The sequence below is a fragment of the Cibotium barometz genome, chromosome 17, assembly GCF_041138505.1.
Source record: "Cibotium barometz isolate CiBa-2024 chromosome 17, ASM4113850v1, whole genome shotgun sequence".
Classification (NCBI taxonomy): domain Eukaryota; kingdom Viridiplantae; phylum Streptophyta; class Polypodiopsida; order Cyatheales; family Cibotiaceae; genus Cibotium; species Cibotium barometz.
This window is the reverse complement of record NC_141062.1, coordinates 45,621,547-45,640,860: the sequence shown is the minus strand read 5'-3', so window position 1 is coordinate 45,640,860 and position 19,314 is coordinate 45,621,547. Positions and strand designations below refer to the sequence as shown.

Sequence of the window (19,314 nt, the reverse complement as noted above, 5' to 3'; positions counted from 1 at the left end):
GAGAGCCACACAATAGCTGAAGTGACAAGTGTGAGGCCACTTGTCTCACTTTGATCCATTTTCTAACAAGTGTCAGGCCACTTGTCTCACTTTGATCCACTTTCTTGCCACATGTCCCAATCTAAGAGATGGGTTCTCCCATAATCTTTAGCTCTAAAAATATCCCAACTAGTAGACATTCTGTCATAGGCACTTTGCCAACTCTTGGTATCTGCTCAATTCCAGATGTAATGACGCGAACAGAATTTCCACCGGAGTCAGGCCAAAAATAGCAACTCTCCTAAATTTTAGGAGTGTGGTCCTTTGTATTCTAGGATAATCTCCCATTCCCAAAGCTTGTACTTTCCAAATATTTAAACATCCTGGAGTCCACCAGACCCCTTTCAGACTGGGAAATGTCCAGGCTGGTGACATCCTCCCCAGCTTCTTAAAAGTTGTCCGCAACTTTAAGCTTCAAGCCATATATTCAAGATATAATCATGTCCCATCGATTGGGCGAGACAAGACAGTCTCAAAAATCCAATATAACTGAAGAATCCATGTCCCAAAGAAATGGGCGAGACTAAATAAGTCTCCATAATAAGAATATCAAAATCATGTCCCAAGATAAACGGGCGAGACAAAAACAGTCCCATAAGTCCAGATATGATAATCATGTCCCAAGATAAATGGGCGAGACAAATCAGTCCCATAAGTCCAGATATCATAATCCATGTCCCAAGTAAATGGGCGAGACAAAACAGTCCCATAAGTCCAGATATCATAATCCATGTCCCAAGTAAATGGGCGAGACAAAATAAGTCTCCTGCCAACAAGACATCGGTCCACATGACCCTTGGCATAGACATAAGTCCCGTCATGTCCACTTTACCACTTGCACTCCGTGTTGGTACTCTGACCACACACCTTGGATGAGAGGTGGGCTCAAGTAACAAGATAAAACAATCACTCGCCGCAGGCATAGATAACCTGGTGTTCCATAAGCATTTCTGCTACACATAGTTTTTAGGCATTTCGGCCACCAATAGTTTGTAGGCATTTCGGCTACCAACTCACACTACCCTCTCAAGTGCCCATGTTCCCTTCCATGTGCTCTCTATTGCTCCACCCACACATGGTAGAAACAATCTTCAAGAGAGCACGTAGGACAAGAGAACACTACACAGGGTATGTTGTGCTTGTCACTACCCTTTGAAGTGCCCATGTTCCCTTCCATCTGCTCTCTATTGTTCCACCCTCACATGGTAGAAACAATCTTCAAGAGAGCACGTAGGACAAGAGAACACTACACAAGGTATGTGAATCATGAGTTTCATAAGTCCAATGCATCCCAAATAAAGGGAGCCAAAAAGAATAATCCAACCCAGTAAAAGGGAGCCATAAACATAATCCATAAACCTGAAGATGGATCCAAATTCCTAGAAAAGAAGTCCAAGAATCCATAGACCTGTATACCATAATCCTTGTATACCATAACTCTTACCACATACTCTGTGCTAACCACACACCTTGGAGTAGAGGTGGACTTTATCCATAAAAGCATCATATCCATGAGATATCCAAAGATTTCTTCTCTATAAACTCGGACAGATTCGTCCATAGAAATTGCTTGTGAAGCCCAATATCTATATAAATCTCGTCCAAGAAAGAAATCTCCATAGATATAATCCATCCCAATAAAGGGAGTCATAAACAATGTTTCCCCGAAACCATCTCAAGGCAAACAACAACACCTTTCTCCTTGCATAGCTATACAAGGGTTAGTGAACATCAAAAACACTTCATAGTAAATAGCCAAAGCACCAACTTTGCAAACTCAACGTATACTTAGCTTTTCTTTGCCAGGTTGGTCATGAAGCCAAAAGAAATATCTCGTCACCATATCCTTAAGATATCCTAAGATATATCTCCATATAGCTTGCGTGTAAGCTTGATAATATAATCCACAATATCCATATGGAAAGAGTGCTAAACGTGTGCACATAAAGCCAACTTCACACTTCCAAGATAAAATTCTGTGAATTCATAAATCCTTAGATCAACAAGCTGTCTACTGCTCATGCTCTTGCTTCATAAGCTATGAAGCGGCTAGCCATGCTTAACAGCAATGATGGTAAGTGTGGTTCCCACTTGAGATCTTTTCTCTTCCTTATTGACAGAAGGAAGCCTCCGCTTCCACGAAAGCCTATGCTCTGATACCAATGTAACTCGCGGTGGGTGCCTGGGGGACTAGGGCCTTTGACACTCTTGTTGATACCATCAATGCATAATAAAACATTTAAACATGGCCACAGCCTTATCACATATCTATCATCACTTTGCATAAAACATAAAGCTGGACAAAACATCCACAAATGCTGAAAATGGAGCTTGCACGAGTGACACCGCATAGAGGCCGGAATGGGTCGACCCCCCCCTTGGAGTATTTTATTACCCAAGGAGAATAATATCATGTACAAGCTTTGAGGGCCTTACTCTCCCCACGGGAGATGCCGGATTATCCATATACAAATGCCATAACACAACCCACACGAGGCAACCAAGCCGGAAGATAGGCTGTAGAAATGCCGAGCCAACAACATAATCCATATACCTCCGTGTGGGTACTGATTCTTCCCCAAAACCACGGGTCTTCATGCAATAGAGCTGGTACAACAGGTTCAGCTCTCCATTCAGCCGGAACAATAGGTACAGTGGCCAGTACAGTAGGTACAATGGCTGGTACAGCCGGTACAAGGGTTGGTACAGCTAGAACAGTGGCTGGTACAACAGGTACAGCAAGTACAAATGCTGGTACAACAAGTACAATGGCTAGAAATCATAATAAATGATTGAATACCCTTGCCTTCAGTATTTCTTCGCGATGGAAGCCTCCAAAACAGTCCCCAACAGCCGGTATTCTTCATGGGCAGCCTTCAAGAGAGAGAGAGAGAGTAGCCATCATTAGGGCAGCCTGTAACGGTGGTAGAGGCTAGTGTGCAGCAAGAGAGCCTCCATTAATGAAGAGAGAGGGCTCCAATTTATAGATTTGGGCCTCCCATGAGTTAAAATGGCAAGAGAAGGCTACAATGACAAGTGGAGAGCCACACAATAGCTGAAGTGACAAGTGTGAGGCCACTTGTCTCACTTTGATCCATTTTCTAACAAGTGTCAGGCCACTTGTCTCACTTTGATCCACTTTCTTGCCACATGTCCCAATCTAAGAGATGGGTTCTCCCATAATCTTTAGGTCTAAAAATATCTAAGAGATGGGTTCTCCCATAATCCCAACTAGTAGACATTCTGTCATAGGCACTTTGCCAACTCTTGGTATCTGCTCAATTCCAGATGTAATGACGCGAACAAAATTTCCATCGGAGTCAGGCCAAAAATAGCAACTCTCCTAAATTTTAGGAGTGTGGTCCTTTGTATTCTAGGATAATCCCCCATTCCCAAAGCTTGTACTTTCCAAATATTTAAACATCCTGGAGTCCACCAGACCCCTTTCAAACTGGGAAATGTCCAAGCTGGTGACATGTGTTAAGGATGCTAATCCAAGCCACCTATTTATAGGTTGGACAAGAGCTGGTCGGCCAGTATAAAAACAGTGGGCTGGCCGACTATGCAAAAAATAGTAGAATAATGTCTAAAAAATAGACAAAAAATAGCAGGAAAAATATCTAAAATAATATGAATGCATGGCCTCATAAATCTGGCCAGATACAGCATGAAATATGCACATATATGCCCAATCTAGAGATGATAATGCCAACATAGTAGACGCTTTATATATCTTTCTTTCTCTCTCTCTCTCTCTCTCTCTCTCTCTCTCTCGGGGCAGCTCTAGGTCAGGCATATTCTTTGGCTACACACAGAGGCACCACCACAGGTAGTGGATATTGAGGTCCTGTCCTTTGTCTATGAGGAGGACGACACATGATGTTGCCTACTCCATTCTACACACAGGGCCTACATAGTACGTTAGCCTTGTTTTTGTTTTGGCAGCTAGTTTTTCCTTTTCTTGTTGTCTTCAAATCCAATTTACTCATGGATCATATGCATCTTTTTTATCTCGTGGTCCCTTCAGGTCTTTTGTAGACATTAATACAATTTCTCTCTCTCTCAAACACACACACACACGCACACACACACGCACGTCTCTTTGAGCCGAAACTCTACTCCAAAGAGAAGTTATTACTTGAATAACTCACTTGATAGTGATTGCAAAGCCATAGACATCAGATTTTTCTGTATGGACTTCTTTTTTCAGCACCTCCGGAGCCATATACAAAAGAGTCCCCACCATGTTTCTTTTATGAAATCCACCAGTTGGTTTTCCGATTGACTTCCAATTTTGTGAATCGATTCCTTCAAGGTCCTTTGCGAGCATTGCCAACCCAAAGTCTCCCAAATGTGCATTCGAGTCAAAGTCCAACTACACCGACAAAATCCACTCAAATCAAGTATTTCAATTTATAGAAAAATATTTGCTTACAAACTGAAAATCAAATCCATGATGAAGGTTTGACTTGGACACTCACAAGAATATTCGCAGGCTTGATATCTCTATGAATAATGCCTAGCTTGTGAAGATAGCATAAAGCATTGGCTGCAAAAAAAATCATAGAAGGCATTGGGAACTTTACCAAGTCATGACAACAAATGCAAGACGCATGCTCTTTTTTTGAGTGGGTGGATGTGTAACTGTGTGTGTGTGTACATACAAACATAAATACATAAATAAATATATGTGTGTATGCATGTGTGTGCGCGCACGTGCGCACGCGCATGTGTCTGTGCGCGTGCATGCACTGGTGCACTCTTAAAGCATCAATGCCTAGTATGGGTTGAGGTGGTTAATTTCCCGGTAGATTTCACTGATGCATTGCCAGGGTTGGCTCGGATGTTAGGCATTGTCATCTCTCCCCCACATATATTGGGTAACAAAAATAGATTTTGTATTTTATGGGATATAGATAAGCCCACCCCACCATCCATTGTAGTGGAGGTTGATGATGTCAATATGGGAGAAAAATATTATGAACTAAAATGGGAAGTATTTGTAGGACATTTGACCTCTGATTGTCCCTGATTGGAATCAAGGTCTTAAATGTGTGTGTACCCACTCATATAAGTGTGGTAGTATGTTTCTGTGTAAGGCTATTAAGCCTGGTTCTGTGTGTGAAAGGCTATTAAGCCTGAATATGTGTGTGTGTGTGAACATCCTCTAGCAAAGGAGTACACACCCACTTATGTGTTTGTGTGTGTGAGCCACCTCTTATTCGGGTATAAATAATATCTAGATATTTTTGTGTGATGTGACATAAGCAATGATGTCAAGAGAAGAACCTTTGTACTTATAAAAGGTACATGTACTTCATTGAAAATTAATCAAGCAACTATCACATCATTCTTGAGTCGTGTACTACTCACTCTCTCTCTCTATCACTGTCGGCTCCAACACCATAGCCGTGACTGTCATCTATGAACCTCCATTGCAAGCTGCTCTTCTCTTATTTTAACAGTCCCACTCTTACGTTGCAGCCTCCTGCTGATTCTATTCCTCCGGCTTCGATTGTGGAAACATCAATAGGGCAGGCAACGCCTACTCCAGCTAAAACACCGAATATAGTGCATGTTGCTAACACATGTGTGCAAATAAGAGCAAGAGCAAGGCATCCAGCTCATATGCCTGCCAGAACTGAACAGATTGTGAAAAATGTTGTAAATAAGGATAAGAATGTGATAGATACAGAGGGTTGGCACACCCCAAACCCTAGAAAGGTTATTTCTATCAGACCCCAATAGTTGCATTCCAGAATGTGGACCGAAACATCTACCTCTCATAGTAAAGCTTGCTTGTTGGGAGAAATAGATACAAGAAAGCTTTGGGCTGCAATAGTCCAAGGTGGAATGCAAACTTTGTAGGATATGTAGCAAAATATGCAAGCATGGAGAGTGGACGCAAAATGTAATGTAGCTTGAGCAAAAATGTGTGACTCACTTTCAGTAAGCTTTTGCATTGCCGCTTGTTGAAAAAAATACTATGGCACACGCTCATACAGAATTGCTTCAGAATGTCATAGAAATAATGGATGTGCCAGAAGCCATTGAACTAGAAAGCCTTTTACATCTATGGAGATACACAATGCAATCAAGGCCCTAGGCAAATGGAAATCTCCTAGATAAGATGGGTTAACTGTCGAATTCTTTTTGCAATTCTAGGATCTACTTGAGGATCCATTATTACTTTGGATCAATCAATCATGGCAGCAAGGTGTTATGCCATTGTCTTGGAAAGGACTAGTCAAATTAGTGCCGAAGATGCAATTCTATCAGAATCTTTCGGATTGGCGTCCAATTATTTTTATGCCTGTAATTTATAAGATCATCACTAAGATGATAACTTGGAGAGTCGAACAGATACTGCATAGAGGATTGCATCAAGCCCAATATGGCTTTGTTCCTAGAAGACAAATCACAGATAACATTTGTAATGCTTATGTGGGCATTGAGTATACCAAATACTCACAACAAGATATACTATTGCTTCAAATAGTTGCAAAGGCTTTTGATATAGTTCAATGGGATTTCATAGCTGCAATGATGACAAAACTTGGTTTTGGTCCTAAAATGCAGTAAGTTATTTATTGGCTCTATCAAGACAATACAATGCATTGTATATTGGGCAAAGGATTGTCCCATCCTTGGATATTGGGTAAATCAGTCTGGCAGGGTTGCCCTTTGAGTGCATTACTATATGCAATTGCCACTCACCCTTTGCTTCTATATATGGACAAACTCACAGATCAAGGACTTTTGCATGGTTTGCAATTGCCAAATGGTCGCAGGCTTATGCTAATGATTCCTTTTTCTTCCCCAAAAACACTCCACAAGATTTGCAAACCCTTATGAGGGCTCTCCAATTGTTAGGGGAAGCTGTTGGATTGTTCATCAATTTCTGCAAATCCAAGTTGCTGCCACTTAAAGCATGTTAGACATCTGGATTACCCATTGGGGTGGAATGTATCTGCTAGTGATGCCACATATGGAAAACCAGACATCAGAAGAAAGCTCTTAGGCTCTTGAGATGTGAATGGATTTGTTCGCCAAAGATTTATGGAGGGTTGAATATCCTTAATATTCATTATCATGTTTCCACAAGAAAAGCAACTCTTTTGTCCACCATTTTTGGCCAAGAGCAGCCTTGGACAGTGATGATTGCAGCTATGTGTACTGTGCTTAAAACAGATTCTTTTGGAAGGTGGCAATGTAGACATTGGGATTTGCTTCTTGGAAGCTTCTTGGAAAGCTACAAGGGAAGATACCAAGCGGTCCTTTCACTACTAGACTGATAGCTAATTGAAAAAAAAGTCCTCCAATACTTGCATTGGTCTGGAAGACCTTCAAAGATAGGTAGCTCATTGAGATTGGAGAGAATTCACTTGAGCAGAGTTTTTCTAGAACCTCCGCCAGTTCAAGAGCCAAGGAAAGCCTATTTTCTTTCCACTAAAAACATACATTTAATCCAAGATGTCGTTTCTCCCGATGGCATTCGCGCCCGCACCAATTTGAAGTGATTCCACCTTTCATTCAAGAGAATAGATTGTTAGATTGAATGTTGCAGAGAGATAAGCCTGATTTTCCCAAAGTACCTATGGCACAACTCATTGCTACCCAAATATACAAATTGATTATTCCCAAGCCATGGATTGCTGCTCATTTGAACAAGCTTTGGAATATGGATAAGACAGCCAAGTGGTGGAAACAAAATCTCCAAAAGATTTGGAACAATAAATTGCCATTAAAGCAAAGAGAGTCTTCCTTTGGCAATGCCTTGTGGGAGTACTACCTATTGGTGAAACTCTAGCCAAAAGAAAGATAGCATCTACGTCTTGCTCTAGATGCTCGAGTTGCAATGAGATCATTTACTATGGGCTTGTTTGGATACAAGAGACTTCTTGCATAGATTATCTGTTTCTTTGGCTGCTAGATTTCCAAGATGTCGCTTGTCCAAGAATTTCTGGATCTTTGGCAGATATCACCGAAGACTGGCTGATTATGCACGTTTCTTTGCTTGGACACTTTGGATTGGCCGCAATCATGTGATCTTTCACTCCACATAGATTGACAAGTACTTGTGTTTTCACCAATCTTTGTGCCAATCTCTTTATGATTGCCATAGACTACAAGAGATGGGCCTAGACTTGTTTTTCCAATGTTTCTAATCTTAAAGAAGTTTTCCTCACTTTTGAGGGCTTCTTTCCTTGTACAGTGGAGTAATAAAGCACAGGTTTTTACAACAAAAAAAGTGTGTGCATTGGCGCATACACACGTGTATGTATGGTGTGTCCATGTGCGTGTGCACATGAGACAACATTGGACATCACTAAATCTCTAAATCAAGAATTAAAAACTAGTACAAATGTTCATCTCAAGCATATTTCCAGATGTTATGGGATGATGCTTTAAAGTTACTGACAACAATAGATTCTCCATTTCAGTAAAGCAAGCAAGCAGGGGATACCTAATTGCAGAGAAATTTTTGAAATCTCCTCCCAAGATGGTATCCATTCCCTGATATGAAGAGCTTGAGATAAATTTCCTTGTTCATACAACTGGAAGAGAAACAAGTAATCTGGAGGTTGGGCATGTGCTGCAACCAATTTGATGATGTTTGGGTGCTCCAATTTGCTAAACCAGTGTAAACATCACATGCATAAAGACGGTAGTGACAATATTAGATTGACTGAGGACAGGCAAACCCAAATGAAATGCATTGGCACATTCCCTATTCAGAACAACTCCAAAAAAAAAAAAAAAAAAAAAAACCTTAATAATTGCAATTCCCTGTGATATCGGTCTATATCATCAGACGTTGAAAGCCGAGGCTTTTTGGCAGCTAGAGGATTTCCATGGAGCCTTGCCTCATAGACAATGCTTTCAGCTCCTGAGAATGGTGACGATAGCAAGTTGATAGGATTCTTGAAACTAAATTTAACACAAAGCACCAAATCTTCTGTAAAATACAATAAGATGATGGTTTGAAACATTTTATATGATTGTTTAGAAACACAGGAGCTGTCAAGCATACTAAAAATTGGAGGCTGCTTCCACTGTTGATTCAGAGAGAGTTTTGGAACCCAGGATGGCTGACCAAGGGAGGGAAAGAAAGGGAAAATGGTGGCAGGGGGAGAGGGGAGAGATGGGGTTAGTAAGCGAAATGGAGAAGAGAGGGAGGGGAGAGGGATTGATAAGTGAGCAGAGGGTAGGGGGAGCAGTGGTAGTGGGAGAATAAGGTGGGAAGGAGACAACCCCGTCCCTTCATATTGAGGGCTCATAATGGTCTTTCTCTCCCTACAACTGCTAGGATTCGGGGCTCAATGTGTGTGTGTGTGAACACCCTCTTATGAGAGGATAGGATAAGTGTGCCATGTGTCATTAGTATAGTGTGTGTGTGATTTCTATGGGTCAAAAGTTAAGGCTACTAGCCTACAAAAGCATGTACTTGTGAAGGGTTTCTACATCAATCAATAAACCATCATTGAGTCATGTAATACTCTCTCTCTCTCTCTCTCTCTCTCTCTCTCTCTCTCTCTCAACATGGATACCTTCAATCCACCATAGCTTGGACCCTGCAACCCTAAGTTAACAAATGGTATCAGAGCACAGGCCTCTGACTCCTTTCGCCCTTGTCCCCTTCTGCTCTGAGCTGCGGTGGTTTGTCTCGACCTCCTGCGCTCCACCCAGCGGCGGAGATACTGCGCAAGTCACCACCTCCTCCCTACCAGATGATGCAGCTCAAGTGGCCAGCAGACCACCACAAACGGTGCGCCCCAGGGGCAGCCCTAATGCAGGGTAGGCCACCTCTACCAGCGGCTGTGCCCCAACTATTAACCTGTCTCTGCTGGTTGCACCGACTGTTCCAGCTCTACGCCTCTGCCTGCCCTCTTTAGTTTACCACATGTGGAAGCCACAATCACAGATGCCCTTTGTTGCCTCCTTGTACTGCTCTCATTGCCTCCAACACTCGCAATACCACCTCCCCCGACAACATATGGGGATTTCCACAGATCAGGTGACATATGTCTAAATACCTACTTGGACATTTATAACATTTGGGTCTTTTTCAAGTAGAGCATCATGGAGACCAACAGAGGCAGCATGGCAATTGAAAAGTTCACTTGGAGTCAGACAGAAGGCAAACGAACTATAATATGCAACTTCTCCAAGAAGCTCGGACATGAGGACTGATGCTTCAACAAGATGGCCAAAGAGCAAGAGAAGGTGCATGCAAACCTGGTGGCACAAGTTGAAGTAGAAGCACACTTAGCAGTAGAACATGCTTCCACTATCATGGATAATCTTTCTCTAAAAGAGGAATATTATGATTGGGCTTTCTAAAAGCCAATATGTGCGGGTCATGGGTTCCTTGCCCCCAAGTGGTCCCCCAAAATTGTTTGTAGTAAATGTTGTGTGAGTATGTCAATCTTTCCTTCTATGTGCGTGCTCCATCTTTGTAATAAGCCTTGAATCTTATGAAAGGCTCCATTTTCTTTGCATACCCCTCTTTAGATCTAGGGGGGATTGTCTTGATAGACTGGTGTAGGCTCTCATTTGTGGTCAAGCTCTTATATCAGGCCTAGCATGAGAGTTTGGGTGTTGGTGCCATTGTGTCTTCGTTGAGCACATGGTGCAGTCTAGAGTCCAAACCACAATGACTATTGAGGGTTTTTCATGCATCTCCACCTTCGCTCCAAAGGGGGGTTTGTTAGGATTCGGAGCTGTGTGTGTGTGAACACCCTCTTATGAGAGGATAGGATAGGTGTGCCATGTGTCATTAGTATAGTGTGTGTGTGTGTGTGTGTGTGTGTGTGTGTGTGATTTCTATGGGTCAAAAGATAAGGCTACTAACCTCCAAAAGAATGTACTTGTGAAGAGTTTCTACATCAATCAATAAACCATCATTGAGTCATGCAGTACTCTCTCTCTCTCTCGAGCTTTTTCATCTTTCTCTCTCTCGAGCTTTTTAAATGTTGGGCTCTCTCCCATCGCGCTGCTGCTGCCCGGACTGCTCCCATCACGCTGCTGCTACCCGCGCTGCTCTCTCACATCGTGTTGTTGCTGCCTGCGTTGTTGCCTAAGCTGTCCACTGCCTGTGCTTCAGCCCACGCTCTCTTCCTCTCTCTGCGTTTTCAGTCCCGCCATCTCTCTCTCTCTCCCCCTCTGCATTTTCAGAGCCCCGCCATCCCTGCCCCGCCCCTGCATTTTCAGCCTCCCGCCATCTCTTTCTCTCTCCTCGTAGCCCCCTCCCGCCACTCTCTCTCTGTTCCGTCTCATCGCCTAGTGTGCCCAGCACACCCCGCCATCTCTCTCTTTCAGTCTCTCTGTTCGCTACTGCCGCCCACTAGCCCCTCCGCCTCGCTGCCGCTATGCTGGCCCGTCTGCCTGTCCGGTAGCCCCTGTGCCTCCGTTTTCGCACCCACCCTTCCTCAGGCCCCCAAGGCAGCAACATAACTCTCTCTCTCTCTCTCTCTCTCTCTCTCTCTCTCTCTCTCTCATCCCTGCTTGTGGGAAGGGCTGCAGAGTAATCTCGAGGAATGGCCCCGAGTCTCCAAGAGAAACTCGAGGCCCTCAAGAGGGCAATGAAGGCACTAATCAAGGAGAACAAGAAGACATCCAATTCCAACCTCAATGAGGTGGAGAACAAACTACACTGGCACATCATGGCCCTCGAAGCACGGGTCACGGACCTTGAACAAGAGAACACAGCACTCAAGGAGGAGGTGAGTGCACAAGAACACCGAGAAGGAAGAAGGGGAGATCAATGACAACACTCTCACGGCAATCAAAGAAGAGATCTCCAAGGAGATCACAAAGGACATGGGGGGAAAACTCAAAGCCAAGCAGTCAGGATGGGTTGAGGTGGTGAAGCCGTAAAGAAGTGAGGGAGGAGACTCAAAGGGAAGAACATCAAATCATTCACACCACCATTGAGGAGGAGAAGATGAGGCATGCCCGCCGCATCAACATTCGAGTCACAGGTATACCTGAGACACCCAACCCACTCCCGAGAAAGATGGACAGCTTCTATGCATGAAGCTAGGCTATAGGGAAGAGGACCCTCTCCCCTTCACCAAAGCATGGAGAGCCGGGAAAGACTCAACACGCAAGCGAGCCCTCATCCTACAGTTTGCAAGAGAGACGGAGAGGGTAACCTTCAAGAGGAAGAGGGTCATACTACGAGGCCTAGAGGAAGCTTCTATTTTCTTGGATGATGATCTCACGAGGATGCAGCTAGAGCATAGGAGAGCTTGCATGCCACGAGTCTTACACGCGAGGAGAGAAGGCAAGAAGGGCTTCTATCGAGATGGTCGGGTCATCATTGATGGCCGGCCCATGGATTAGCGGTTTGGGACCTATGGAACACAGACTAGGCCACTGACAGAGATACACATGGCAGTATGGAACTGTTATGGTTCACTATGGGTGCAGCCTGGGGGGGACGACTGGAGCATGTTATGGGGAGGAGAGACATCATACTGACAAAGACACATCAGAGCCCAGAGAGAGGGCTACCGAGAGTAGAGGGATTCTAGTGGGAGTCAGCATACAGGAGGACCACACGCCAGGGTACCTCGACAGGGTCGGGGGGGGAGTAGCAGTTCTATTCAGACGGGAGCTACAGGGGAGACTGAGAGTGGTAGCACAGGATCCAAAGGCCAGATACATGTGGATCAGCTTACAGCTCTCACAAGACAGGGTTATATACATAGCCCTATGTTACTTTCCTCCATCAGGATCCTCCTATGTCATTACAAAGGACATGCCACAGGAGGAGGAGACAGGAGCCTCGCCATACACTTGTCTGTCAGAGAAGATTATGCATTATTCTACACTAGGGGAAGTATTTCTTACGGGTGACTTCAATGCCCACACACAGAGCAGACAGTGTGAGGTGTATGACTATGATGACATGGAGATCCTCCACCCTGTGGATCCAGAGGAGATAGGGGCTAGTCGGGCATCAGAGGACACTGAACCAGACAGAGGACATTATGGGGACCACTTACTAGAGTTGGGAGCCAGGCATTGTCTCGTTATTTATAATGGGATGCTTAAGTGGCCGGGATCGGATGCTTAAGTGGCCGGGATCAGGAGGGCTAACATCCTTCCCACATGGGGGTCATACACGGACTCGAGGCACAGTGGTAGACTACATTATGGGGTCTTTGGAGGCATCACAACTTGTCACCTCATTCTCCATCCCACCTCGTCCTATTGGGGCAGATCATACATACTTGGCATTTTCACTAGCCGGATCACCAGTATCACCAGCCCCCACATACCGACGCCACACACTACCATCTACTTCACACATCACATGGCAGACATATACACTGGCAGAGTAGAGGATGGGCTCCTACTCATGGATCCCCTGGCACCTATGGATACCATTACAGTCCAACTGGCATCACTCCTACACACGACTGCATTACAAAGCTTCCCACAGTGTCCACTCGGGAGAGCCTGCGAGATCTGGGACTATGCCCCAGAAAAGATGGTATGATGACGAGTGCATAGCCCTATACTCACGGCTCCGCATACAGAGAGCCTTGGGAGCCATCACAGAGCAGGAGTCGAGGAGAGAGATGAAGAGACTTACTCGCTGCAAAAGGCGGGCCTTCGCAGAGATACAGGACCTAGAGATCTTCCATTTCTTCATGAGTAGAGATAGCCCTATCTCATGGCGGCACTTCAGAGAGCCCCGGACACCAACACCCATTGCAAACCCACAGACATGGCACACATATGCAGAGCGCCTATACCACGCCCCACAGCAGCCACCTATACCTCAGCCACAGGAGCCTCGACCTACCATAGCTAGCTTCTTTACGCACTTGATGGTAAAGGAAGCTATCCGCCGCCTTCAGCATGGACGGGCCGCAGACCACATGGGCCTACAGGGTGAGCATCTCATATATGCAGTAGATTCTTTGGCTCCTTTTCTTGCACACCTGTTTAACATGGCACTAGCAGAGGGTTTGCTTGCGGAGTGGACGATGCACACCATTGTGCCGATCCACAAAACAAGGGATATGCTCGATCCGAGCAACTACAGGACGGTTATGACTGGACACGTGTTGGCCAAACTCTATGGTGCAGTGTTGGAGCAAGAGCTTAGCTTATATGCTCAGCGAGCAGGTTTACGCTCATCAAGGCAAGCAGGCTTCAGGAGAGCTTTCTCTACCACTGACCATGTATTCACTTTGAGATGTATGATTGATCAGGCCAGACTGAGGAAGAGAAAGCTCTATTGCTGCTTTGTGGATTTCTGCAAGGCATTTGACACAGTACCACGAGAGAGGCTCTTTCAGCGCCTGTAGTCTCTTGGCATACCAACAGATATGACATGGGGCATCTATGCATTATATGAGCAGGTTTTTGGGCGAGTCAGATGCCCAAGAGGCATGTCCGAGACTATTGCTAGCACCATTGGTGTGAAGCAAGGATGCCCACTTTCCCCCACGCTATTTGGGTTATGCATTGATAAGGTGGCTGACTTCATTACACGGGGAGGCGGAGATGGAGTTGATCTAGCAGGTACCTCAGTACATATTATGCTTTATGCTGATGATATTGTACTAGTGTCTGAGTCTCCAAGAGGTCTACAACAGCATCTTCATGCACTCCATGATTTCTACACACAGAGGGGTCTTACTGTGAACCTTGGGAAAACCAAGGTTATAGTCTTTCATACATCGAGACAGGGCAGGAGTCAGCTGACATTCACTCTCGCAGGACGCCAGGTGGATGTTGTGCCATCATACGTGTACCTAGGGATTACCTTCTCTGCAGCAGCCACGCCCTTCACCATGGGTTCAGCAGAGCTAGATTGACACGGGGATATGCAGCATTGGCTATGCTAGAGAGACAATGCCACCAGGCGCATTTTCAGGAGCCCCGGACGAAGGGGTGGCTATTTGACACATTAGTCACACCGGCACTCATGTATGGAGCAGCGGTATGGGCGCCAAGCCTTGCTACCCATTGGTGGACACAGATAGAGAGACCACAGGCCCTCATGATGGCACGCATGATACGCAGCAAACCGTCAATACCTCATGACATTATCCGAGCAGAGTTTGTTGCGCCTCTTATGATAGTAGAGGCCATATTCCAGACTATATGCCTGCTAGACAGATTCAGAGAGATGCCACTAGACAGATTGTCATACAGAGCTTTTGAGGCATCTAGACAGCTGGCTGAGGCAGGAGACAGAGGATTATGGTATGCACAGGTCACACATTGGTTCTCACAGCATGGCCTAGACATGGATAATCTACCACCATTCCAGTATGACAGGGATGCACCACATATCCGTCTCTCTCATAGTGAGAGGAACAAAGTATTGACACAGGACCTATGGCAGCTCTATACACGAGAGACATGGATATCGCCTACACAACCTCTTCCACCGAAGATGCTATACTACAGAGATCACTTCATGAGTATCGCTGATGATGGATTTATAGAGAGGCCTAGATACATGGAGGGCTTTTTACCACACGGCTCCGGAGTAGCTATTGGTCAACTTAGAGTCTCATCACATCGATTGGAGATCGAGACTGGCAGAGCAGCACGGATCCCCCGAGAGGAGAGGGTATGCAGATTGTGCAGAGAGGAGGTGGAGAGTGAGAAGCATTATGTATGCAGATGCAGAGCATATACAGCCATCAGATAGAGATATCCCATTTTATTCAGAGAGCCATATTCCCTATGCCAGATCTTTGAGGCAGCAGACCAGCGCATATTGGGGAGATTCATTCTAGACATACAACGTCACAGAGAGACATCATTACAGGCTCAGACAGCTCCAGAGGGGGGACGACAGACACATATTACTACATTTTTTCAGAGATCCACCCCACTCCCAACCCCTACACAGCAGGGAATTACTCTCCAGAGAGCAGAGACACTCAGAACCCGCGGAAGACAGAGGACACTTGGCTTTCGGACACCACGCCTATACCAGAGAGAGATTACAGAGATCAGAGCTCAGATTCACACAAGGGTGCGGAGCGACTGGCTCGCTCCAAAGCAGACCCAAGCATGTTCTTCAGGGAGCTGTGGACACCCCCTTCATTGATGTATAAGATTTTATATCCCCAGTATGGTACAAGATGGAGCTAGCTAGGTTGCATATCATGATTGTATACTCCATGCATATAGCTTTGCATTCTCCTAGTAGTAGAGCTCCATCCCCTCCCCCACTCATTGTACTTATTGCACACCCAGATTCAGCTTTTTAGTTCAGTACTTTTTCATTTTAATGGGATGACAGAGGTTACCCCACACAGGTACACTGATTTGTCTCATAGGCCGAGTTCGGTCTTTTGGAAGACGCTCTCTCGGATGCAGCTAGAGCATAGGAGAGCTTGCATGCCACGAGTCTTACACGCGAGGAGAGAAGGCAAGAAGGCCTTCTATCGAGATGGTCGGGTCATCATTGATGGCCGGCCCATGGATTAGCGGTTTGGGGCCTATGGGACACAGACCAGGCCACTGACAGAGCTACACATGGCAGTATGGAACTGTAATGGTTCATTATGGGTGCAGCCTGGACGATTGGAGCATGTTATGGAGTGGAGAGACATCATACTTCTGACACAGACACATCAAAGCCCAGAGAGAGGGCTACCTCAAGTAGAGAGATTCCAGTGGGAGTCAGCATACAGGAGGACCACACGCCAGGGTACCTCGAGAGGATCGGGGGGGAGTAGCAGTTCTATTCAGACGGGAGCTACAGGGGAGACTGAGAGTGGTAGCACAGGATCCAGAGGCCAGATACATGTGGATCAACTTACAGCTCTCACAAGACAGGGTCATATACATAGCCCTATGTTACTTTCCTCCATCAGGATCCTCCTATGTCATTACAAAGGACATGCCACAGGAGGAGGAGACAGGAGCCTCGCCATACACTTGTTTGTCAGACGAGATTATGCATTATTCTACACTAGGGGAAGTATTTCTTACGGGTGACTTCAATGCCCACACACAGAGCAGACAGTGTGAGGTGTATGACTATGATGACATGGAGATCCTCCACCCGTGGATCCAGAGGAGATAGGGGCTAGTCGGGCATCAAAGGACATTATGGGGACCACTTACTAGAGTTGGGAGCCAGGCATGGTCTCGTTATTTATAATGGGATGCTAAAGTGGCCGGGATCAGGAGGGCTAACATGCTTCCCACACGGGGGTCATACACGGACTCCAGGCACAGTGGTAGACTACATTATGGGGTCTTTGGAGGCATCACAGCTTGTCACCTCATTCTCCATCCCACCTCGTCCTATTGGGGCAGATCATACATACTTGGCATTTTCACTAGCCGGATCACCAGTATCACCAGCCCCCCACACACCAGCGCGACACACTACCATCTACTTCACACATGACATGGCAAACATATACACTGGCAGAGTAGAGGATGGGATCCTACTCATGGATCCCCTGGCACCTATGGATACCATTACAACCCAACTGGCAGCTCTCCTACACACGGCTACATTACAGAGCTTCCCACAGTGTGTCCACTCAGGAGAGCCTGCGAGATCTGGGACTATGCCCCAGAACAGATGGTATGATGACGAGTGCAGAGCCCTATACTCACGGCTCCGCATACAGAGAGCCTTGGGAGCCATCACAGAGCAGGAGTCGAGGAGAGAGATGAAGAGACTTACTCGCCACAAAAGGCGGGCCTTCGCAGAGATACAGGAGCTAGAGATCTTCCATTTCTTCATGAGTAGAGATAGCCCTATCTCATGGCGGCACTTCAGAGAGCCCCGGACACCGACACCCATTGCAGACCCACAGACATGGCACACATATGCAGAGGGCCTATACCACGCCCCACAGCAGCCACCTATACCTCAACCATAGGAGCCTCAACCTCCCACAGCTAGCTTCTTTACCCACTCGATGGTAAAGGAAGCTATCCGCCGCCTACAGCATGGACGGGCCGCCGGCCATATGGGCCTCCAGGGTGAGCATCTCATATATGCAGTAGATTCTTTGACTCCTTTTCTTGCAACCTGTTTAACAGGGCACTAGTAGAGGGTTTGCTTGCAGAGTGGACCATGCACACCATTGTGCCGATCCACAAAATAGGGGATATGCTCGATCCGAGCAACTACAGGACGCTTATGGTTTGGCCACGTGTTGGCCAAACTCTATGGTGCAGTGTTGGAGCAAGAGCTTAGCTTATATGCTGAGCGAGCAGGTTTACACTCGTCAGGGCAGGCAAGCTTTAGGAGAGCTTTCTCTACCACTGATCATGTATTCACTTTGAGATGTATGATTGATCTGGCCAGATTGAGGAAGAGAAAGCTCTATTGCTGCTTTGTGGATTTCCGCAAGGCATCTGACATAGTACCACGAGAGAGGCTCTTTCAGTGCCTACAATCTCGTGGGCCGTGGCATACCAACAGATATGACATGGGGCATCTATGCATTATATGAGCAGGTTTTTGGGCGAGTCAGATGCCCAGGAGGCATGTCCAAGACTATTGCTAGCACAATTGGTGTGAAGCAAGGATGCCCACTTTCCCTCACGCTATTTGGGTTATACATTGATGAGGTGGCTGACTTCATTACACAGGGAGGCGGAGATGGAGTTGATTTAGCAGGTACCTCAGTACATATTATGCTTTATGCTGATGATATTGTACTAGTGTCTGAGTCTCCAGGAGGTCTACAGCAGCATCTACATGCACTCGATGATTTCTGCACACACAGGGGTCTTACTGTGAACCTTGGGAAAACCAAGGTTATGGTCTTTCATACATCGAGACAGGGCAGGAGTCAGCTGACATTCACTCTCGCAGGACGCTAGGTGGAGGTGGTGACATCATACGTGTACCTAGGGGTTACCTTCTTTGCAGCAACCACGCGCTTCACCATGGGTTCAGCAGCCAGAGCTAGATTGACACGGGGATATGTAGCATTGGCTATGCTAGAGAGACAATGCCACCAGGCCCATTTTCAGGAGCCCCGGACGAAGGGGTGGCTATTTGACACATTAGTCACACCGGCACTGATGTATGGAGCTATTACGACCCTGTGTTTTTCCCTCTGGACAACAAGCAGGTGGGCACGGGCACGGGCACGAGACACACAGTGTGGACAAGCATCCAGTTTGGGTATGAAAAGGAAAACCAATATGTGGCCAGCCCAAGTGTGAAAGGAGACCAAAAAAAAAAGGATTTTTCAAGTCATAAGGTTTTTAAAACCTGAGGATAAAAATAATATTTGAAAAGCATGCGTTTTT

General features: G+C 45.9%; 1 protein-coding gene across 2 annotated transcripts in view; it reads right to left on the bottom strand.

Annotated features, from left to right (window-relative positions):
- LOC147630065 (protein kinase family protein / protein phosphatase 2C (PP2C) family protein) overlaps positions 1–19,314 on the bottom strand; it is an 81,960-nt gene that overhangs the window by 49,775 nt on the left and 12,871 nt on the right. The window contains exons 2-5 of one of the 2 annotated variants that reach the window (XM_086811690.1): positions 8,812–8,929; positions 8,507–8,673; positions 4,521–4,588; positions 4,191–4,414 (exon numbers count right to left, since the gene is read on the bottom strand). In XM_086811690.1, the coding sequence (XP_086667816.1) occupies positions 4,191–4,414; positions 4,521–4,588; positions 8,507–8,673; positions 8,812–8,929 (577 nt within the window). The remainder of the gene's footprint in view (positions 1–4,190; positions 4,415–4,520; positions 4,589–8,506; positions 8,674–8,811; positions 8,930–19,314) is intronic. The other variant, XM_086811691.1, reaches the window with a different exon arrangement.